This window comes from Myxine glutinosa, chromosome 8 (assembly GCF_964187855.1).
Source record: "Myxine glutinosa chromosome 8, kmMyxGlut1.1, whole genome shotgun sequence".
Classification (NCBI taxonomy): Eukaryota; Metazoa; Chordata; class Myxini; order Myxiniformes; family Myxinidae; genus Myxine; species Myxine glutinosa.
In genome coordinates this window covers 83,768,382-83,793,733 of record NC_136268.1, presented here as the reverse complement: position 1 = coordinate 83,793,733, position 25,352 = coordinate 83,768,382, and the positions used below count along the sequence as shown (strand labels likewise).

Here is a 25,352-nt window from a genome sequence, read left to right as displayed (position 1 = left end):
TATAACCGCCGAACACACTCGTGGCATTATTTCTACAATGTAAATCAAATATTGTTCGGGAAGTTCTTCACAACACGGTTGCAGAAGTTCCCACAAATGTGTTGCACTTGTAGGTTGCTTTGCTTTCATCCTTCTGTCCAGTTCATCCCAAACCAGCTCGATGGGGTTTAAGTCTGGAGACTGTGCTGGCCATTCCATGATTTGAAGCCTACCGTCTTGTTCTTTTCCTCGAAGGCAGTTTTGACATAGCCTGGAGGTGTGTTTAGGGTCATTATCTTGCTGTAGGATGAACCCCTGACCAACTGGGCGTATACCAGAGGGTATTGCATGGCGCTGCAAAATGCTGAGGTAGCCCTTTACGTTCAGGGTGCCAGTTACTCTGTGCAAGTCGCCGACTCTGGATCAAGCAAAAGAGCCCCAGACCATCATGCTTCCTCCTCCATGTTCGACAGTTGATGTCACACACTGAGGAACCATCCTTTCGCCGACTCGACGGTATACAAAAACCCTGCGTGATGAACCAAAGATTTCAATTTTGATTCATTGGTCCACAAGACCTTCTTCCAGTCTTCAGTAGTCCACTGGCAGTGCTTCATGGCCCAGGCAAGCCTCTTTTTCTTATTTTGCCATCTTAGCAATGGCTTTCTTACTGCCACTCGACCTGTCAAACCTGCAGCTCGAAGTCTTCTCTTCACAGTTGAAACTGAGACTTGCTTACTTCAACCAGTGTTAAGCTGTGCTTGAAGGGTTGTCCTGTGAGCCGCCTATCACGCAAGCTGTTGACTGTCAGAAACTTGTGTTCTGATTCTGTTGTGGCTTTGGGTCTGCCAGACCTCTTCCTGTCAGAGTTTCCTCCAGTTTCCAATATACTACTTCCTGCAGTGCAATATTGTCCAAATAATGCTTCAGAGGGTATAATAACAGTCTGTTCCAATACTGCTTTCATACAGACAGGGGGTTTGTAATCAAGTAATCAGCAGTGGTTGGGACATCTGTCGGAATTGTTTGCATCAACTTTCAAGGCTTAATTTACTTACATTGCGGCAGAACAGCTGTAAGTTGTTAACCCATTACTTGTTCCCTGAAGAAGGCCTTTTTTACAATATAACTGTGCAATTTACATTATTTTCCCATTTTTGTGAACCTAAACTTTTTTTCAACCTCGAGCTGTTTACTGCTTACTTTGTACCATTTCAGGTTATTCACTGGATTTGAATTGCTCAAATTTCAATAAAAACTGGAAAAATTGAGGTGTTCTAAAAATTTTGAGCGGTAGTGCATATATATATATATATATATATATATATGTATATATATATATATATATATATATATATATATACATATATATATATATATATATATATATATATACGTATATATATATATATATATATATATATATATATATATATATATATATATATATATATATATATATATATATATATATATATATATATATATATATATATATACGTATATATATATATATATATATATATATACATATACACAGTTATGTGAAAAAGTAAGTACACCCCATGTAAAGTTTTGACTTTTTCAACATATTTCACCATACAGCTTCACCATACAGCATCTTCATTTCAACAATATTGATAAATAAAGGTGATGTAATATAACAAATATCATGAAACATTTACATTTTGTAGTCCATTGTATAATTTAAACTAGAGGTTCCAGGGAACCTGAACTCAACTGGTCTATATCAATATGGTTAGAATATGCATAATAGAACCACAAACGACATAGTTTATATTTGCTAAAAATATATGACAAAAATTGATTTTTCAATATGGCCACCCTGCCACGCCAATTTTTGGGCATGCAACACCCAAATGCAATCCCAAACTAGTTTATGTCTTATACGCTGCCATGCTTTTATATATATATATATATATATATATATATATATATATATATATATATATATTTATATTTATATATATATATATATATATTTATTTTTATATATATATATATATATATATATATATATATATATATATATATATATATATATATATATATATATGCATATATGCTTATATATGTCTTATATATGTCAAGATGCTGCATAACAAGTTTCATCAAATTTGATCAATATTTGTGATTTTTAGAGCATAGACGTCGAATTGTTTACAGATGACAGACAGACAGACAGACAGACAGATGGACGACGGACACTGGGTGTCGACAAAAACTCAACTGGACATAGTCCAGTTGAGTTAGTAAACATAAATGCAAATTTCGCATGTGGAAAAAGTAAGTACACCCCATGAAATGTTTAAAAAAATTTTTTTTAACATATATGGACATATCAATATTTGATCTTCATTTAAACAGTATCTATAGATAAAGGTGATATAATGGAACAAAAAACAATGAAAAATTGACTGCAATAATTTATTCAACAAAAAATTAATAGAGATGCCATTTCCTGCTGTGTTGAAAGTAAGTACACCCTTGGCTCTAATAGGTGGTATTGCCCCATTTGGCAGAAACAACCTCAAGCAGGCGTTTCTTATAACTGTCTACCAGTCTCTGACATCGACTGGGAGAAATTTTTGCCCACTCCTCCATGCAGAATTATTTCAGCTGTGCGATGTTTGAGGGTTTTCTTGCATGCACAGCTCGTTTCAAATCCCCCCACAACATCTCGATGGGATTTAGATCCGGGCATTGACTTGGCCATTCCAGAACCCTCCATTTCTTTCTTTTCAGCCATTCCTTGGTGGATTTACTGGTATGTTTAGGGTCATTGTCATGTTGCAAGGTCCACATTCGGTTGAGCGTCAACTTTCCGACAGATGGCCTCACATTATCCTCAAGCACCCTCTGGTACAATGAAGAATTCATAGTGGATTCTATGATGGTGAGCTGCCCAGGCCCTGATGCAGCAAAGCTGCCCCAAACCATAATATTTCCACCACCATGCTTTCCAGTTGGTATCAGGTTCTTGTGGTCAAATGCTGTCTTTGGTTTTCGCCAAACATGTCTTCTGGTACTGTGGCCAAATAGCTCTACCTTTGCCTCATCTGTCCAGAGCACATTGTTCCAGAAGTGCTGGTCTTTGCCTAGGTGTTCATTGGCAAACTTTAGTCTTGCCCTGATGTTCTTTCTGGACAGCAAAGGTTTCCTCCTGGCACACCTCCCAAGTTGATCAAATTTGTGCAGCCTCTTTCTAATGGTAGACTCGCACACTTTGACTTCAACAATGACAAGAGCTACGTGTAGGTCCTGTGATGACATCCTGAGGTTCTTAGAGATTTCTTTCAGCATCTTACGGTCTGCTCTCGGGCTGAACTTGCTGGGGCGGCCTGGCCTGAACAAGTTGGCAGTTGTTTGGAATCTTCTCCACTTGTAGATGATCTTCCGGACAGTCGAAAGATTGATTTCAAATTGTTTGGAGATCTTTTTAAATCCCTTCCCGGACTCGTAGGCATCTATAACCTTCTTTCTGAAGGCCTCGGAGAGCACTTTTGATCTCGGCATGGTGACGCCACACACTTCAACAACAAAGAGCAAACCAAACTAAATGTCTGATGTTGAAATAAGACAGGTTCCTCCAAGATCCTCTCTAACGATGTTCTAATCATTTGCACCTGAGCTGGTGCATCTGATTCTAATTTTAGGTATTTGAAGTAGTGATAAATGTAGGGGTGTACTTACTTTTTCCACATGCGAAATTTGCATTTATGTTTATTTAAATTATACAATGGACTACAAAATGTAAATGTTTCATGATATTTGTTATATTATATCACCTTTATCTATCAATATTGTTGAAATGAAGATCAAATAGCTGTATGTTGAAATATGTTGAAAAAGTCAAAACTTTACATGGGGTGTACTTACTTTTTCACGTGACTGTATTTAAAAAAATATATATATATATTGAGGTGTGTTCAACAGGTTCCTAACCTAACATAAAATATTGATTAAGGAAACCGATATTGTTCTTTTACTGGGACAATCATTTGAACCTTTCATTACAATAACCCTGATTTGATCTATCTGCCAAACTATCGTGATTAACCCTCATAACTTGAATTTTTTTTCGGTCGAACGTGTCGACAGTTGCATCTCATGAACAAACAGAATGAATGGGTACCGGTAATCATGACATTAAAGACCTTCTTGGTTTACTACCTCTGCCACCGAAGGTGGACAGAGGTTGTTTTCACCCATTTGTTACTTGGCGAAAGTATTTCGCCAGGTATGTTGGTCTGTCGTGTCTGTTTTTATGTCACATGATTTTAGTTTTCAAGCAATCGTTCTGAAATTCTTTGTGTGTGTGTAGGTGACCGGCCAAGGACAGAACGCACATTTTTGGTCAGGATCCAGATGCAAGAATTTTTGAGTGATTGCGCTGAAAACAATACATAGCACGATATCTCAAGAAGTTATGGACGGATTTGGTCGAAACTTGGTGGACAGGTTTTGTGTGTGACAAGAACAAGGCGATTCGATTTTTGTTCAGGTCCGAATCCAGATCCAACGTCTCAGTGGGATACAAAACGTAAACTGTTCAGCTTGGCGGAGGTATGCGATCTACCGAGTATCATACTAGTTTATTACGCATTGGGTTTAACGACCGGTTCTACCCACTTGTATCACATCCTCGTTCTGTTTGTCTTTACCAGTGTAACCCACAGCGTCCAAGGATGGGTTGTTTGGCAGCGACAACCCCAAGGGTCAAAATATTTCATTTCAATCAACTTGAGTGGAATCCACAAGTGTCCCATACTCAAAACGTTTCCATGAATCACAAGTGACAAATCTGATCGTTGGAAACCGTAATTCACTGTTGCTGGATGTCGCTGTTTGAAAAAGCTCAGCTCAGTTACCACGGCTGTTTTAGACCAGTAAAGGTCATGATGAGAACAAGGAGATCGCAGCGTTAGCTCAAGCCACTCTAATTGAGATCTGGCCACTGGCATTCCAGCCAAAAGTTTTATACCTTTTCAAAAGATCACTGTGGAATCCTTATCGTACACTTTTAACGATTAAAAGGCAGGTGCTTGACGATGCAATTACCATCCCACCTCCAAGAGTCGCTTAACGGATTTCCGGTAGATAAACCACACTTGGTGATGGATTATACTTTGATTTGCCAGGATAAGACTAGATTTCAGATGCTAAAACATACCATGATGTGTGTATATATATATATAATATCTAATAAATAATGCGATTAGGACAAGGTTTGTGAGGGTGGAATAGGCTTACCTGAGATCTTCCCTCTGGTTTGATGGCGCATTTGTTGAAGAGATCCGGAGGTGGAGGTAGGGGAGGAAAATGGGAGGAGGAGATGGTGAAAGCGGATAGGGAAAGAGGGACGTTGGGGAGGGTGAATGGTGCGGACAGATATTAATGTAAGTTGCTTTGCGAACATCTAAATCAGAGTGAAAAATGACAGAAGATTATTCCTTAACTACAGGATGCAAAGTTCAACCATAAGGACATTCTGACAAGTGTTAAGACCCTTGAGGAGGCTGGCGGGATACCCTAAAGGTATGCGCGCACTCACCTTTGAGCTGTCTAGTCCTGGTTCGAATCTTGACTCTTCGGTATAACCTATCATCCTGGTGTTTCACATGCACTCATGCAGGGTGGGACAACGGACTGTGTCGTCCATTGAAATGACGTCAATCCATACGACCTATTTGCCAGCAATGGGGGTCTAGGCATTAAAGAACCTACGGTGTCCTTCATGAAGATCATGCGATTTATCACCAGTACCATGGACAAGTTGCAAATGATAAGTTACTGCCACCTTCAGTCGATCCAGAAGAAGGCTCCAGAAGGACTTGGGCCAGGACTATTCTGCCTAGGCGACCTCATAAGGTGGGAATATTTGTTTCCATTAAAGAAAGCAACTGCTGATGTGCCATGACTCCTCGTCACTGCCAGAAGGGATTCGTTGAGTCCACTTCCTTCATCCTCCCCCTGCAGAGACAAAGCAACACCTGGAAGCAGGTTAAAATGAGTAGCAACAAGGAACTACATTTTAAGTTTGGACAATGATATCCCAAGTAAGAGGGCAAAACAGGGAGTGAAATGCAGTGAGCAAAACATTCAGGGAAAGTTGACGAATCCACTTGCTTTGCTCCTGGAGGAAATCCTACAGGACCAATCTTTTAGCAACTTCTGAAACCCAGAGCACCATGGCCGAATTAGCATCCCTTGCCAGCAGCTGCGCATACAAAGCACTTTGCCAAGCTTGGGGGCAACAGACTCTGCCAAAGCTTTTTCATTAAATATAGGGAACAGTGAGGCAATGGTTTACCGCTATCGATCACATTTCTCGCAAGGCCCAGCACCTGCCTGCTTTGGATATTCACTCTGGTAACGGAAAAGCATCTTCACACGCTTTCACAATCATCTAAAATGATTTCAAATAGTCACCTCGGCTGCTTTCAGTGAGGAACAGAAACGTCATTGTACTGTTATGGAAGAGAAAATGAAACGCCACCTTTTTATATGGGTATCGCGGACCGGATCATGGCGGTGTGGGAGAACAGATGAAAGTGGGATTAAGCTGAAACAGGAGAACGTAGGGTTGCATCACAGAATGTGAAGAGGACTTGCAGGTGTAAGTGGAATGAGGTGTCAGCTGACTTAGTAAAGCTTGCAGACAGGTCGGTAGCCTGTCTGTCTTCTAGCACATCCTTTCTTGTCTTGCACCCTCTGTTCTTTCTGAACTTTCCCCCAGATTTCTTCAAGGTGCATGTGGTCCACCATCAACCCCATTTTGGTGAAACTCCCAAAATCCAGGATCAGTGTTCAACTGCACTCATTCGTTCCTCTTTTTTTCCTGCCTGTGGAACAAACTTCCACATCCTCACCAATCTCATTCTTCCCTCCAGATATTCAAACTAGCTGTTCATCACCATCTCAGATCATCCCCCATCCTAAACCATGATCTTTTCTACCCCTGTTTATCCTCCTTCACTGCACCCCTTTCCAAATCTGCAGTTTTTCCTTCTTGAGACTTTGCCTCTGCATCCATCTTGCCCAAACCATGCATTCTTCCCGACTCCTCAATTCTTCCCCATGTCCCTTATTTGGCAATTTTCCTCTATTTTGTCCCTCAAACTTGCTGTCGGTGTGTTTCCCCCTCTCTTCGTACTATTCCTTTGGTTCTGTTACGTCCTAATCCGTTCTATGTTCCCTGCTCCCCCACGAGCCTCCACGTTTTTTTTTCGTATACAAGATCGAGGCTCGTGTAAGAGCTAACATTAATCACAAAAAAAAACGGACACATAAAACAAATAATAAAGGGAGCGGGAGACAATATGGGGAGAGAGAGGGAAGTACACAAGTACAACAGTAGAGAACAGGGACATCGGGAGATCTGTGGGAGGGAGAGGGCTTGGGGCGAGGAGGCGTGGGAAGGGGGGGGGGGGGCGGGAGAGGTATAAAACACATGGACACTGCTAGCACTTCCAGGAAATAAGTCGGAATTTCAACAAAGTGGATCTGGGGTGAATTAACGGGGGTAGAAAAGATCAAGGTTTTAGATAGGGGAAAATAAGAGATGGTGGTGAACAGCTGTTTTAAAGACCTGGAGGGAGGAGAGGGATTGAAGAGAGTGAGGGAGTTTGTTCCAGAGGTGGAAGTAAAGAGGAATGAAAGAGTGAAGGTGAATAGAGAGTCGTGATTTTGGCAATTTCACCATAAGAGGGTTGCTGGCAGATCTTGTGCGACCTGTAGGAATATTTGGGGGACAGAGCACAGACAGAGCAGGCAGAGCAAGGCCGGAGAGGAGTCGGTAGAAGACAGAAAGACCACCTACCTGCCTGCGGTGAGTGAGTGAAAAGCCCTCGGAGTTAGCTTCATCGCAGGAGATTCCAATGATTCTGAAAGCTTTGGTTTTAACAGCGTGAAGATGAGCTAGGTGTGAGGCAGGTGCACCAGCCCAGAGGGGAGAGCAGTATTCCATTGAGCTGTGGATGAAAGCTATTTCTATTTTAATAGAAAGCTATTCTATTAAAAAAAAGTTGAGAGGTAGAAATGGGAGAGACCTTGAGACAGTGGTGTTCAGCAGACTTGAAGCCATGCAGTGAAGAGCATGAGACAAACAGACTCGGGAACATGGTTTATCAATGCTAGAGAATATGGGGATGGATACATGGAGGTGACCATTAAACTTGGAGAAGGAAACAAGATAAGCGTGTTTGGTAGAACGTGTGAGACCCTGGATGGGGTTCTGTTAGATCTCTCTAAGAGGGTGGGAAGAGCAAGGCTGGAATATATTGGGGGAAAAACATATCTGGCTATCTGAAAGGTTTTGAAAGCAGAGATGGCTGCCAAATAGTATGAGAGATGTCAAGTGTGATGGCCCTGACATTTTGTTTGAATAATGGCATCCCTCTATTGTTGACATAGGAATAGCAGCATGTCCAGTGTAAAATGACCCGAGTCGAAGCAAAACTGCTGATCGTTGCTTCCCTCAATGGTTAGCATTCCTTTCTCAACTTCCATTTGAAAAAATGTATTGCAGAGAAAACATGAGTCGAGGTCTGCTGCAATAATCAATTCCACAACTTTCCTTATTATGATCTGCTCTCATATAGCTGAAATGGCCAGTTTGGCACCATTCGTATGAATTAGGGTTATATTAGGGATTTTCCACGATGCAGGCAGGCAGCCATCGGAGGAAAAACCTGGAAGCGAGCTCAGAAAGAGTAAATGGAACAAATGAACAAGTCTTGAGTATTTTCACCATTTCCACAAAGGAAGTGTTAAGGTACTCAGACTTAGAATGAGAAGTGTCCATTATGACTCGATCCTTCAAGAGTGAATGAACAGATAAAATCTGTATGCCAGACAATATTGTTACGGTTTTGCAATAAAGAACGAACCCCCTATAGTTAATCACACGACAACATGTAGCCTGCAGTAGTCAGTTATTTCTTATTAAATGTAAAGATTAGATCCTTTCCCATTGTGTAATAATTAAAGCAGATATGCGTTGAGTTTAGGCAGGATTCCAAACCTTCGTATGATTGAAGAACAAAGACGTGGTGATGTGCACGTAGGCGAGGGTAAAATTACAGTCCACGTTATCAACCACGGTTGTGGTAGGCGTGGCTAAAAAACCGCCCCCGTCACCAACAAGCAGCCAATGAGAGGTCGTGAACACGTAAACAACCAATCAGGTCTGGACTCTTCCCCAGCAAAACTCACTAGCAAACTTCGACCAATGAGAGATCGGAGACACGCAAAACAACCAATGAGAGGCCGTGGAACATTCTAGGGAGCTTTGCCACCCGATATAAACCTGATGTCCATCGCACTTCTCTCTCTCTGCTCTCTCTCTCGTCGTCGACCCTCGAGCTGGCTGTCCGACGTGCTGGTTCGCCCTTCCTGCGCTGAATTCATCCGTCCTGGATCGTCATTCGTGTGGACATCGAAGCGGCGGTTCATCCTGCGGACCTTCTTCAAGCTGCACATCCTGAACGGGCCGTGAGCTGCGCATGGAAGCTGGCGAACCCAAGTCCGCGGCTGCACGTTGCTCGTGCAGGACTTGCAGGTCCCATCTCCTCATGACAATTTTTGTTGGCTGCACGTTGCTCGGTTCGAGATAACCTGTGCGATTCGCGAGGTTGACCTTGGCGAGGTCAAGACAAAGGCCGTCGCGAGGAGAGGCATCTGGAACATTGTGGCCTTTGTGCTAATAGGTTTCCAACGTTCGTTTCCCTCCCCCTCCCCCGTGAATGTGTGCTGGGCCCATGTAGTGTTTATTTGTTGTAATCGTAATAAGGCGTAGAATAAGCTAAGTTCCTGCTTCTCTTCCATTTTTCTTTCCCTATTGAAGAATTACATTGTAAATACTTGTAAATGAATCAAATCGTCAAACGCTTCCTTTCTCTCTGTCTGTGAATAACTTTTATTCCATTGGTCCACCATTGCTCGCACCCAGAGTAGCGATCGGCCATAACAAAAGTAGCATTAGCCCGGCGGGTACCAACGGTTGCTCGGCCGTCTAAATTTCCATCCAGGAACAGAAGAAAGTGGTACAGCGCTGGAGGGAAGGTACGTTCCCCGAATGAAACCATCACATGGTACAGGTAAGTGGAGTTAGACGAATGGACCCTGCTATCACGCGACGGTCCAATTTGCGTTCGTAGCTGCTGGTTCGCAACCTGCCAAAGTGCGAAGTTATTCGTGCGCGGCAGCTTCATGTCCGGTGGGTTTGGGAGGGAACGGAGGCAAGCCCCTTTGTAGTGGACCCGATCCCCGGGCCGTGACAATATTTAAAATATCGTCTCGTCTCGTCGTGGACAGCACGAGTTGGTGGACAGAGTTTAATGTCCATCCGAGGGATGGCACACCCATTCGATGCCTCGACCTGCTGTGGATAACCATGGTAGTTTGCAGCTGGGTCAAGACTAAACCCCAGGATCGAAAACTTGGAGGTGAATGTGCATACCTTTAGGCTATGCTGCTAGTCCTGTTCTCCACTATGAGAAGCCTTTGGTTCTGAGTGACAGCTCATAATTCACTTCTCCATCATCAAACTCTGCTCACTTATTTCTACACCAGATTATCCCATGATCTTAACTACAATGTTCAATTATTCTGTACGACCGGCCTGGCAACACCCTCCTCGCAACTTCTTTTCAAACCCTGAAGGTCACCCACTTATGGAATAAAATGAGAAAAATTTTCCCATCTCTGATTTTTCCAAATCTTCAATCAACGTTGAATAATATAATTATCCATCTTAACTCGATGGCATATGTGCACCGAACCAATTGCAATTGTCGCTGTGCTCAGGTGTAGGGTAAGGCCCAAGTATATCTGCTCAGGTAAGCAAGATTTAAAAGACGAATAATTAAGGCGATGCAACCAGAAGAGAGTTCATTGCCTCCACTAGGTGGTGTAGGTGAATTTCCAGGTGGTGAAGATGTAACCTGTACCGTCAGACACTCGTATGGGGACGGGCAACTCAAAGCGACAATGAAGGATGATAATCCAGCTATTGCGTTAGAAAACATGAGACTCCGTGAAATATAGAGCCATTGCTATGAAAATACAATATTCCTTAACAGTTGGATTGTGTCGGAAAGGTTAAATAGTCCATGAATGCACCCTTTGCACGATTTCGCATCTTCGACTTTCAATAACATAATTCGTATTCCACAACCTATGATTTATGGGGGTTCGTTTTTTCCGATTGGTTTATGGTTGATAACAAATCGCCAGGTGGTTGTGTATTTCACATTTTTGTACTGACGTTTTCGCTTACGTTTCCGAATAAGGTATGTTCTCATAATCCCAGGGGGTAAGAGATCGAACATTCGCCCAGTGTCTGCCTGAGCTGTGAAACAATTAATCATTTCGGTCCCAGCTCCCATCTCTGATGTAAACCTATGAGATACAACATGAACGTGTGATGGCGGTGTGAAAAATATTTCATTGAAACTAAAACGACACTCTTCCATGTTGCGACGTCGACCGATATGCCTCCGCCAACATTATTACATCGGTATACAAACTTGTACCAAGTTTCATTTAAATCCCTTTAGCTGTTCTCAATGCCATTCAATTGTCACATTTTTACCTGACGTGACCTCTGAGCTTTCACCTTTGATGCCAAAATCGAATATGTTCATCTTTTCATCATAATATACCAAGTTTGGTCAATATCCCATCACTGGTTCAAAAGTGAGGTCAGTAACAATTTTTTTTTTAACCAAATGGGACCTCCAACCTCTTGACCCCATAATCTAATCGGTTTATCTTTGCATCATAATACATACTTGTACCAAGTTTAGTCAAAATCCCATCACTGGTTCACAAGTTATCGCAGTAACAGGATTTTTACCTTCGATGACCTCTGACATTTGACCTCATGACCCCAAAATCTGATCAGTTCATTTTTACATCATAGTACACACTTGATCCAAGTTTGATTTTAAATCCCTTCAGCCATTCTCATGTTATCACAGTAAGGAAAACAGATCACGAACGCACGGACAAACGGACGTACGCACAGACACCCCAAAAACGTACTGCATTAGGCGACTTCGTCAGCGGAGGAATAAAAACAAACAAAAATGAAAACTACTTTCAGGAGATGAGACACAAAATAACATTTAGTCCATCAAGCCTGTTTCGTATCCAAATTTATATACTTGTAATCATCTCAGCTACTACTACCACTATTACGCCGTGTTGGCTTAACAGTTAAGGTGGCTGGCTTGAAATCTTAGGGTCCTGAGTTTGAGCCCCTATCCTTCCGAGTCCGGCAAAATGAGTACCTGCTGACGGGCCATGGGGGACACTGCATCACCAACTACACCAAGCAGACGGGATACCCAGTTTAACGTCCATCGGAGAAACGGCACACTCTCCATTGCAACACATTGTGATGCACCAATCCGACGACTGTTGTAGTCGTGTCTGGAATCGGACTGAGACGAGACAGCTCAAAGGTACGTGTGCTACCCCTGCACCAATCATGTTGGATAGAAACACCTCTATAATGGGGTTTATCTTTCTTTCCTAAATCTGTGAGGACAGAACCGGGTTCAGTTTCCTTCAAGAGTGTTCTGGCCACCAATGATTGGAATATGGATGTTTATAATCGATAGCACTTTCATACCGCATTTACACTGCACTACCAGTGTATTTGATTTGTGTTTATACAGCCATCAACCCATGGCATTTGTCGACAAAAACAAGACCGATAGTCTAACAATGGCGTAGCAGAGCCTGGATCTGCTGAGTGGAGAATCTGCTGTCTGCATGTCATGTGACCAGATCCTCAGCTCTGATTGGTGGACGTTTATGAGGGACATGATACATACATCGGACAGACAGACAAACCCTGTTCCAGACAGCCGTACGGGCTACGCCATAAATAATATGGCTGTCAAACCACCTGACCCATGGCGTCATTTTTTTTTTTCCTCGACCAATTTATCCCTTGATCACACAATTTCATTCTGATTGGATCAAGCGTTCCACTTGTCAATTTATGACGTCATAATGAGGGCACCTGTGTCGTCATCATTAACATACGTTATTCCCCATGGGGAGTACTTTGCGAGCCACCTTTCAATTTTTTCCATGGAGCGGTTTCGGAGATAGAGGTGTAAAGTTTTTCGGTTTTTTTCCAGGATGGCGCCCATACCACGTAACCCATGACGTCATAATTATCATTTAAAATTATACAGGAGGTGCTCCTATGGTGAAACTTTCGTGTCATTCGGACCAACAGTTGCAGAGAAAACGAATTTTAAGGGAATAAACCTGCAAAATGCCAGCGGAAGGGACATACATACATATACACACTGCACGAACAGACACGCTGTTCCAGACCAGGTTGGTTTGACCATTGCCTTCCCTGTCTATCCTTGCTCAGTCCTCTTAAATGTTGAGCATCAAGCAAGGAAGCAGAATGTACCATTTTTATGCCTCCACAGACAGTCACCGGAGGCATTATTAGTCTTTGGCATATAATGACTCGGCCGGAGTTTGAACCACCGATTTCCCAGACTCAGAGCGGACACTCTAACTATTATACCACCAAGTGTGGCATTTGTCCACACGTACACCCTTTTACCAACCTACTGATTGAGCACATTTGCGTGGTCTATTTTAGCATTGATCACAACACAGGATTGCATGTGCAAATCCCCAGGGCCCGGTTGCTAGAAGCCTGGACAAGCACCATCTTGTAGATAAATCACTTATCCGGGGGATAAAGTTTATCCAAAGGATAGGTTCCGTTGCTCAAAGCCTGGATAACTTTATCTGCTAGATAAATTAGTGATTTTTCTGGATAACTTTATCCAGCCTCCTGTGGCCCGGATAACGCCTTATCAGTGGCTAATGACGTGTACGTAGGTTTCTCCAATTCAAAATAGCAGACGATCCAGCTTTGTTAAACATCTGTTGGACAAAGGTTGAAAGGAAATTCTGCAAACGTGTTGATCAGTGTGTCATGTATGGATGTGCAGACTTTCCCCATGTTCAAACAGGTCTCTTTCCGTTTCCAGGAGTTACGTCAGAGTGCAGATGGCGCAGATGTGAAACGGACCTGTATCCTGAGAGTTAATAAACCTACGACAACCAATCGTTGTCTGTCGACTTCGTTACACAATGCGTGAACCATTTCTCCTTCACTTCCTCCGCCAAGCGATAGTCGTCTCCAATGCTGTTGATGGCAGCTGTGATCGTCAACCACGCTTTCTCGTCACATCATTCGTTGGGGTGTTGGAAAATTTACTCCTAATGAGCTTTATATGATCTTCTGCCACCTGGAAACATATCCCGTTCGGTTGGAGGAAAATTTGCCTTCCTGTTTCTAATACGACTGACTTCACCCGCCATGACTGTTTTGCAAGCGACAAGATGGTGCAATATAATGCACACAAAATTATTTAGAGTAATACTTCTCGAAGCAATTTTTTTTTTTATATACAGACTTGGCATTTAATATGGAATATATATTTTTTCTTGACTTGGGTTTACTTTCTTAACTCAGTATATCAATCGAGTGAATGTCTTTTACACTTTGGTGATTTATTTGTTAAAAGAACCATGTCACTGATTGTCTGTCGCAGCAAGAAGTCAACAACAGGATTATATCACAGGTGGCGTGGCAAAATGTACGGACAGGTGCATTTGATGATTGGCTTAACAGTCGGGTATACAAGGGTTGTTGCATTCTGTATTAGTGGAAAACAACTGCTGCACGTCTCCAAAAGTTATTGCCGCTTCCTCTGGAGATGGTCCGTCAACTCGACAATGCTGTTTGTCATGGAGTGGTGGCTTTACGAAATTACGGCATGAACAGTGTGCTATTTCTGGGCAGTATGGCATCACTCAAGGTCAGGTGTCAGAGATCCTGAAACGAAATGCTCAGAGGGGTGTCCCTCCTCCAATACCGAGGCCAGGACGTCCCCGCAGAACCACAAGGAGGGATGCCAGCTGCACCGGTTAGTCCGCAATGGCCGTACCAAGTCAGCTAATCGGCTTAGGGCTGAGTGGCAGCAACTGACAAATGTGCCTGTATCCAGAAGGCGAGTCAACCAATGACTGGTTCAAGCCGGCTATCGTGCCAGGCGTCCCCTGAGAAAGCCACGCCTAACCAGACAACACCACCAGCGCCGATTGCAGTGGGCCAGAGAGCACCGTCAATGGCAGCCAGGACACTGGAATCACGTGATCTTCAGTGACGAGTCTAGATTTCTGGTCTATCGTCAAGATGGCCGCGTACGAGTGCGCAGACAAGTGCATAAAGCCTACAACAAAGATTGTATAGTGCCAAGAGTCCAAGCTGGAGGTGGTGGGGTGACCGTTTGGGCTGCTTTTCATGCAGGGGGCAAAACTGACCTGGTTGTTCTGAATGGAAACCTGAACCAGTTCAAGTACAGGGCCATTCTGGAAGAAACATTGCTTCCATTTTCTCGTGCAGCCTTTCGAGGAAACTTTGTCTTCCAAGATGACAATGCACGACCTCATCGTGCTCGCATGATCCAACACTTTCTTGATGACTGTGGTGTCGAGCATATGGAGTGGCCTGCCATGTCCCCGGATATGAATCCGATAGAGAACTTGTGGGCAGAAATAACACGTCAAATCGACCACTTGAACCAGCAGCCAACCTCTGTGCGTGAATTGCAGCAGGCTATTGTCACTGCATGGCAAGCGATTCCTGTCCAAACCTTAGCAAATCTCGTGAACAGCATGCCTCAACATGTACGTGCTCTCCTGAATGCTCGTGGGGGTTACACGAAGTACTGAACTGTAATTTTACTGTCCGTAATCCCAGTCATAATTAAACTTTTGTTTTTGTAAAAAAATTTTTTGGCTAATGTGCAAAATAAAGAGATACTTCTGGAAAACGTACAGAAGTTAAACACAGTACTGTCCATGAATTGAGTTCGATATCAGTTTACATCACTTTCAAGGATCAATTTATTTGTTTCGAAATGTCAAATGTGGTTTTTGTTTCTTTTATAACGGTCACATTAACAAAATCTCGAATAATTTCAACATAATTCCAATGAACTTTTGGTTCTAAGACATCTTGAAAAGTAAGTTCACCCCCACAAAAAAAATATTCCATATTAAATGCCAAGTCTGTATATATAAAAGTACATGGAAGGAGCACACAAACAACAACAAAAGCCACCATGACAGCATCAACAACAACAACTACATGCTATACAAGATCCATTTTTCACTCTTTTGACTTCATTTTCATCTTCATTGAGATTTGGCGATAGTCATGCAATATTTGTGAAGTAGTGTTTTGATTAAACCGGTCAGCGAAGCGACAGGTAGGCACGCCTAGTCCTGCACTATTCTCTCCCAAAATGATACTATAACATTTATACAATCCTGTACTATTCCATCTTGTAATTGTTTTTTGATTGCCAAAATTTGGAAATAAATGGTGTGTCCTGTGACTTCTGACTGATCCAAAAATCAATTGAAGTGCCGAATGCCCAGAGGTTATTGCATACACGTGTGGAATATGAAAGAAATGCAGCGTCATTTTCGAGGAAAGGCTCCAAACGAACGCACAGACAGCACTCAAAATAAGAGGGAGAATTGCTTTGCAATACATGTCCCCTACCAAGTTTCAGTTCAATATGTTGAAGGGTATTGGGGGGAAATCGTGGAAAACAGACACATTTAAAACCTGTGATATTTTTACAAGTCCAAAAAGGGCATAACTCCGTGAAAAAATGGCAAAACGCCCCGAAACTCAAACTTGTTGTTTAACTTATCATAATAAAGTGATGTACCAAGTTTCAGTTGAATATGTTAAAGAGTATGGGAAAAAGTGCAGAAAACCACAGGTGGGAAGGATGGACGGACAGACAGGCGGAGAGCAAACTATAGTCCTCTCCAGGTATGGGACTAATAAGCACCCAAATCGTTCTGACGCCAGGTTAGGGGCTAAAACAAATAAAAGATTCACACACCCCGGATTAGTGTTGTGGTTATAATTGCAAGTCAGCGTATCAGACACTCTTGCTTAAACAACAGCACTCGGTCAATAAAAATCCAGAATAAATATCTTTACTTACACAATTCTAGACAATAATTTCACATTTGCAAAAATAATGGTACATCTTCGTCGTCAAAAAATAAAGAGTTACAACCAAAGCCTCCCAGGAAGGCTCACTGGAAGAAGGAAATGCAAGCGACAGATCTGTGCCAAGTGCTTGTAGTGCAAAATGCGGAGGCAGGAGAATAAGGCCGACAGTATAACAACTTCCTGCAGGATAAATGTGAAGTGAATAAAGGATGCATTTAAAAGCATCTCCAAATGGCTCAACGAAGTTAAATCTGATTATTCACTAAAGTTATTACAACAGCTATACATTTGTGCAGTTTCTCTTTTTAGGAGTAGAAAGCCTAAAAATGCAAACCGTTTTATCCTCAGTCCCCTCAAAATATGTTTTTTTTTCCAACAAACAGCATGATAGACCTGAGTACAAATGAGCACATATGGTTGTGGGGTAAACTCATGTATTTCAATTTAAATATAGAGGATTTGTAAACAGTCTGGATATATTGAGATAGCTAGAGAGGCGGGAGAACGGTTGGATAATTCTGATGCGTGATCTGGGGTGTAGCGTCACCGTCACCATCTATCCGTAGCCAGGCTTCACTGGCTGTATATTCACTCGAGACAGGGCGAGGAGTTGTGAGGCGTGACTGCAAGTCGCTCTGGTTTAGGGAAAGCTCATCTGTTCAGCATTGGGATTACAAGAGATCAGTGTCAGAATCAAGGAAACATCAATATACACAGCATATATATATATATATATATATATATATATATATATATATATATATATATATATATATATATATATATATATATATATATCAATAAAACAGTTTGTGTGTGTGTGTGTGTGTGTAATGTTACCGATAGACTCCTAAACGGAGAGGCTCACGTGCTTGATATTTGGCATAGACATGGCCATTGAGCCTGGGAAGAACATGGCCTACCTAAAAAAAAAAATTTCATAATATTTTTTTACCATATTTTTAACTCAGTGCATTTCAGTGAGGAATATTATACACGGAATCTGAGCCGGTGGCAGAGCAGCGTGCTGATTCGCTCAGAGCGATCACGTGATGTTCCAACCTTGCCGCCATAATCTCACAGTTACGCGTTCGCACATAATTCAGAGCGAAAAGCGATTGCGTTTTTTCACATTCCAGCGAGGAACATTGCCATTCACACCACATAGGTTTTTTGTTCTTTCATCTTTAGATCCATATTTCTAGCCATAACGTAGCGAACGTAGCGTTAGCATAACGTAGCGTAGCGTAGCGATCCTCGCTCAGGATCTTCGTCAGGTTCGCGAGCGAGTTAGCCAAAACGTAAAAGTGAAAATATATCGAATGACCATTGCCATTCACACCACATAGGTTTTTTTTTCTTTCATCTTTAGATCCATATTTTTTGCCATAACGTAGCGCATTATGGCTCGCTCGAGCTCGAGTTAGCCAATCACCTGGGAGCATGAGGCCACGTTGGCCACGCCCACGACACGACGCAGAGTTGCAATCTTGATGAAGACTGACTGTGATAAAGGCAATGGCACCAAAGAAAAGAAATTTGTCGCGTTCAACCCACCGAGCAAGGAAAATCGCTGATCGGAGACTCCATGAAACCGATGAAGATACTTTTCACCATCGACAAGCCAATCAAGAACGTGTCTCTAGATTCAGACAGCAAGAGACAGAAGATGAGACTAAGGCACGTCTAAACGCCAATCAACAACGTCTGGCGAGGGCCAGACAGTGAGAGACAGAAGATGAGACAAACTGTATTTCAAACAAACTGTATTTCCCATCTACACGGCCATGTATTCCTATTAACGTTATGTAAAGTACATAAATTGAGTGGATTACATCATTTGTGGATGTGATCAATTGCCAGTAACCATCTATATCCCTCCCCTCCCCTTCCCTCCTCCCCCTCCCTTTTCCCCCTCCCTCTCCCACCTCCCCCTCTCCTCCCTCCCCTCCCCCTCCCCCCTCTCCTCCCCTTCCCTCCTCCCCCTCCCCACATTTCACATTTCCATGTCGTCTGGCCACTCTGCCATAAAGCCCATATCGGTTGAGTGCCGCAGCACTCAACACTCATTCTGGAAGTTTCTCCCATCTCTACACAGGATCTCTGGAGCTCAGCCAGTGACCATCGGGTTCTTGGTCACCTCTCTTACCAAGGCCCTTCTCCCCCGATTGCTCAGTTTGGCCGGGCGGCCAGCTCTAGGAAGAGTCCTGGTTGTTCCAAACTTCTTCCATTTAAGAAATATGGAGGCCATTGTGCTCTTGGGAACCTTCAATGCAGCAGAAATTTTTTGTAGGCTTCCCCAGATCTGTGCCTCGACACAATCCTGTCTCTGAGTTCTGCAGGCAGTTCCTTCGACCTCATGGCTTGGTTTTTGCTCTGATATGCATCGTCAGCTGTGAGACCGTATATAGACAGGTGTGTGCCTTTCCAAATCATGTCCAATCAAATCAAGGTGTAGAAAACATCTCAAAGATGATCAAGAGAAATGGGAGGCACCTGAGCTAAATTTCAAGTGTCATAGCAAAGGGTATGAATACTTATGTAAATGTGATATTTCATTTTTTTCTTTTCAATAAATTTGCAAAACTTTCTAAAATCCTGTTTTCTCTTTGTCATTATGGGGTATTGAGTGTAGATTGATGAGGGAAAAAATGAATTTAAACGATTTCAGCATAAGGCAGCAACATAACAAAATGTGAAAAAGCGAAGGGGTCTGAATACTTTCTGAATGCACTGTATCTCAAATATATCAACTCCGGCATAAGGGTGGCTAGAATTTTATTCAACCCGCCCCTTTCTCACGTGTTGTCACAGAAGCACCATCGTCTCCAGTTGTTTCGATACATTTCCTGAAGAATCAACTACTCTTGAACTTAATTTGCCACCCCAACTTCGAGTCTGTCTGGTTAACCCTGAGTCTGTCTGGTTAGCAACATCGATTCTGGGTAATTTAACGGGTCAGTCATTTATATGTGGATCAAATGTGAAAGAGTTTAGATGCCAATGAGATGTTTTCTCTTTTTATGAGCCACACTGGAATGCAAAGGTGTTGTTCTCAGACCTAATCTACCAACGTGGAAAAGACACCAACGTTTTCCATTGCTGTTGAATATGTTCGGCGGAATGAAAGCGGTTGTAAAAAACACTTACGCCAAAGTGATCGAAGAATGCAACTCTTTGTTTTGGTCCCTTAGTCAAACCCACTGAATAACAACATGGTACATTTGTTCTACACATCAAAGTCCTTCAAGTGATAGGCAATTGAAAACTCAGAGACAGGTGACCAAGTGAGCACACTTCACAGTTACAACAAAAGGTACATCAGTGATCCTCTGAGAATCGAATGGCGGAGCATTGCTGTGGAGTACAGACATTGTTTGACATCAAGTCTTTTTTGTGTGCTCGTCACTTTTCCACCCAGTATTTGCCAAAGGGAAATGCCACTTAATTATGAAGGCCTTTCAAACCCTTTAAAAATTCACAGATCGCACAAGGGAAAGGCAAAGCAATGGCATGAAAGCAAGTCACTGAAAGAGTTTCCATTTCTTTATTTAAATGCAAAACAGGACGGGCTTGTTATGCTACAACACATGTCAGTATTATTGTCATGGGTTTTACTCTGTAAATATAAAGGGAAGAGAATACAAGGTTCATGTAAATGACTACAAGAAAAGAACTTGATTTGTAGACACAAGCATATCTAGTTTCTCAGACATCTGCTATCCACCTGACAATAGCTCACTTTAATCAAAATAATTAATTAAATCAATACTATCTTGCCAGCACTTTATAATGAACTAGCAAGGACCCATGGAACATCCACGTTATGTAAAACGTGACAAAGCCCTCAACTCTGCCCCCCTTCACAAACCTCAAGTCCTCAACACCTGCTCACAAAGCCGAAATCCTCAACTCACGCCCCACCCCCTCACAAACCAACCGTCATCAACAGCCCCTCCAAAGCCCCCAAGTCCTAAACCCCCTGGTTTGTAGACACAAGCAACCATTTGCTTTTAGACCTCAATCCTCAGGCGTCACCTCTTCCCACTCCAATCTATCAAATCCCCTCCCCACCACCACCAAAACCCAACCGCCCCCCTTACCCCCACACCAAAAGTCCTCATCCCCCCCTCCCCCATACAAAGCCTCAACCACACCCTCCCAACACGATCCCATATTTGCTCTCCTTCACCACCCCACCACTCCCGACTCTGCACTCCCTTCTTCACCCTCCTCCCGCTCAGGGTAATTGTGCCAATAAACGACCCAAAAACAATAATCCTATGCCTGATACATACAGACTTGGCATTTAATATGGATTATATATTTTTTTCTTGACTTGGGTTTACTTTCTTAACTCAGTATATCAATCTGGTGAGTTTCTTTTAAACTTTGGTGATTTATTTGTTCAAAGAACCATGTCACTGATTGTCTGTCGCAGCAAGAAGTCAACAACAGGATTATATCACAGGTGGCGTGGCAAAATGTACGGACAGGTGCATTTGATGATTGGCTTCACAGCTGGGTATACAAGGGTTGTTGTGTTCTGTATTAGTGGAAAACAACTGCTGCACATCTCCAAAAGTTATTGCCGCTTCCTCTGAAGATGGTCCGTCAACTCGACAATGCTGTTTGTCATGGAGTGGTGGCTTTACGAAATTCCGGCATGAAACAGCATGCTATTGCTCGGCAGTATGGCATCAATCAAGGTCAGGTGTCAAAGATCCTGAAACGAAATGCTCAGAGGGGTGTCCCTACTCCAATACCGAGGGCAGGACGTCCCCGCAGAACCACAAGGCGGGATGATTGCCAGCTGCACCGGCTAGTCCGCAATGGCCGTACCAAGTCAGCTAATCGGCTTAGGGCTGAGTGGCAGCAACTGACAAATGTGCCTGTATCCAGAAGGCTAGTCAACCAACGACTGGTTCAAGCAGGCTATCGTGCCAGGCATCCCCTGAGAAAGCCACGCCTGACCAGAAAACACCGCCAGCGCCGATTGCAGTGGGCCAGAGAGCACCGTCAATGGCAGCCAGGACACTGGAATCACGTGATCATCAGTGACGAGTCTAGATTTCTGGTCTATCGTCAAGATGGCCGCGTCCGAGTGCGCAGACAAGTGCATGAAGCCTATAACAAAGATTGTATAGTGCAAAGAGTCCAAGCTGGAGGTGGTGGGGTGACCGTTTGGGGTGCTTTTCATGCAGGGGGCAAAACTGACCTGCTTGTTCTGAATGGAAACCTGAACCAGTTCAAGTGCAGGGCTGTTCTGGAAGAAACATTGCTTCCATTTGCTCGTGCAGCCTTTCGAGGAAACTGTCTTTCAAGATGACAATGCACGGCCTCATCGTGCTCGCATGATCCAACACTTTCTTACTGACCGTGGTGTAGAGCACATGGAGTGGCCTGCCATGTCCCCGGATATGAATCCGATAGAGAACTCGTGGGCAGAATTAACGCGTCAAATCGACCACTTGGACCAGCAGCTGACCTCTGTGTGTGAATTGCAGCAGGCTATTGTCACTGCATGACAAGCGATTCCTGTCCAAACCTTGGCAAATATCGTGAACAGCATGCCTCAACGTGTACGTGCTCTCCTGAATGCTCGTGGGGGTTACAGGAAGTACTGAACTGTAATTTTACTGTCCGTAATCCCAGTCATAATTTAAGTTTTGTTTTTGTTTAAAAAAAATTTGGCTAATGTGCAAAATAAAGAGATACTTCTGGAAAACGTACAGAAGTTTAACACAGTACTGTCCATGAATTGAGTTCGATATCAGTTTACATCACTTTCAAGGATCAATTTATTTGTTTCGATATGTCAAATGTGGTTTTTGTTTCTTTTAAAGGTCACATTAACAAAATCTAGAATAATTTCAACATAATTCCAATGAACTTTTGGTTCTAAGACATCTTGAAAAGTAGGTTCACCCCCACAAAAAAAATATTCCATATTAAATGCCAAGTCTGTATATACACCTTTAAAAGTACATAATGGCGGAGGTTTTTTTTTCACAATGTCACAAGTTCTCAGACAAAGACATGGGTTTCATGGTCCATGGTCGAGTCGTTTAAGAGAAACTAGTCGGAAACAATAGCAAGGACCTGCATAACCTCTGAGGTAAAATCCCTGCTTGATAGAATGCCACAGTTATGAGGGTAGTGGATAGATAACAGACCGTGCTGCTTCAACACCAGAGTGCATCTTCCTTAAGCCCCTAACACCAATCAGCTCAAAATTATTTTAAATGTCCCTTTGGTCGTTTTACACATAAGGGAGATTTAAAAAATCATTTTCATCATTTTACACTGAAGAAAAAATGATGGGCCCATGGGGGCTGAAAGACCTGATTACACGACTGTATCCGCTCAGAGAAAAATATGTCAGATGAGCGGGTCTTGAATTGATGAAAAATGCTCCATTAGTTTTTGTCCTGTGAAGGACCATTGAACCCTTTTGGACCTCAAAGGCATGTAAAGGGTTGAAAGAGTGTTAAAAGGATCACAAAAGTTATAAAAATGTCTCAAGGGTCTATGGGATCTCAAGGTCTAAAGGGTACATCCCAAAATTAGTCAGGGTAAAATGGTCTCAGCCTATGGGGTGTAAAGGGTTTGCAGGGGTCTAAAGTGTTGCAAGTGTTGAAAGGATCTTAAAAGGTCTAAAAGGGTCTACATAGTCAATGTCAAAAGGGTATACAGGTGTTGGGGTTCTATAGGGGTGTAATGGTTTAAAGGGTCAGAAGGGGTCAAAAGGTCTGTGGGTCTAAAGGTTATGGTCCAAAAGAAGTTAGAGTCTAACTGGTCTAAATGGATCTAAAGGTTGTAAATGCCTAAAAGGTCTTAAAAGGGTATTGAAAGGTCTAAGGGCTTTAAATGGTTAAAATGTCTAAATTAAAGGGTCAAGGGATCTTTACAGTCTAACGGGTCTAGTGTGTCTAAAGGGGTCTTAATTGTCTAATACTCTAAATGGTCTGAAGCTCAAAGTATCCATTCCAACAGTAGTTGGGGTCTTTAGGGTCTTAAGGTGTCTGATGGGTATAAAGTGTCGAAAGGGTCTTAAAAGGATTAAAAGAGGACTGAAAGGACTGTCCCCCCTCTGCCTACCCGTCCCCCCTCTGCCTACCCACCCCCCCCCCCCCCCCCACTCTCCCCTCCCTCTACCCCCCTGGCCCGACTCCCTGTCCATCCCTCTCCCTTTATTTCCTGTTCTTCAAAGCAAGAGGATATTGACGTTAAGAGGTTAACATTTAATTAAGAGGTTATATTAAATTATGATTAAGATCAAATTAAATTAAGAGGTTAAATTAAGAGGTTTGATATTTTTTTTTCATTGAATTCATAATCTCATGAGATCATCATCTCACGGTATGTGATGGACATACTCATACAAACATAGATTACATTTTGATTTAATTAGTTAATCAAATCACCACCTGGACGGCAATTTGAAAAAAGGGCTCCATTATTGTTTGAGTATCGACGTCATGAACCATTCATGCCTAGTTTCAAAATGATCCACTGATCCGCCTTGGGGGTGCAGGAAAAAAAAAAACTTTTAAAATGTTAATGGATCCATTGCCTTGACGTACTGAAGGACATCTTATGGTTTTTAACAGCTCATCTAGACTTTGTCGTGGACGAGCTATGATGTTTCATCATTGTTCAATTTAAAACTCTTGATATAACCTCTTAATTGAATGTGATCACAATCAAAATTTAACTTTAACCTCTTAATGTCATCAATATCCTCTTGTTTTGAAGAACAGAAAAAGGGACGGGGAGGACAGAGTTGGGGAGGAGGAAGGAGAGGGGCAGAGAGGAGGACAGTCCTTTCAGTCCTTTTTTTTAGTCCTTTTCATCCTTTTAAGACCATTTCGACAATTTACACCCTTAAGACCCTATAGACCTTCACAACCAACTACTATTGGAATGTAGCCTTTTGACCTTTAGACTTCATAGACCCTTTAAACTATTAGACCCCTATCGACACTTTAGACCATCTAGACTGCTTAGACCCCTTCACCCTTTAGAGTTTAAACTATTTGAACCCCTTAGACCTGTACATCCCTTTTAGACCATATAGAATCAACCAAGATATTCTAGTTTGGTATTCTTAATTAATTTTCTGAAATTTGTAGAATTTGTTTTTCACTTGCAAGTTGTGGGTTACGATGTGTAAATAAAGGTGGAAAAAGTCTGATTTAATGCAATTTTAATTCCAGGCTATAAGGCAACAAAAGGTGAAAATTTTGAAAGGGGG

General features: G+C 42.4%; 1 protein-coding gene across 5 annotated transcripts in view; it reads right to left on the bottom strand.

Moving 5' to 3' along the window:
• Window positions 1-16,985: 16,985 nt before the first annotated feature.
• Window positions 16,986-25,352, bottom strand: part of CSPP1 (centrosome and spindle pole associated protein 1) — a 136,190-nt gene continuing 127,823 nt past the window's right edge. For all 5 annotated transcript variants that reach the window (XM_078783441.1, XM_078783443.1, XM_078783444.1 and 2 more), the window contains one exon: window positions 16,986-17,750. In XM_078783441.1, coding sequence (XP_078639567.1) covers window positions 17,584-17,750 — 167 coding nt within the window. In that variant the 3' untranslated portion in view covers window positions 16,986-17,583. The remainder of the gene's footprint in view (window positions 17,751-25,352) is intronic.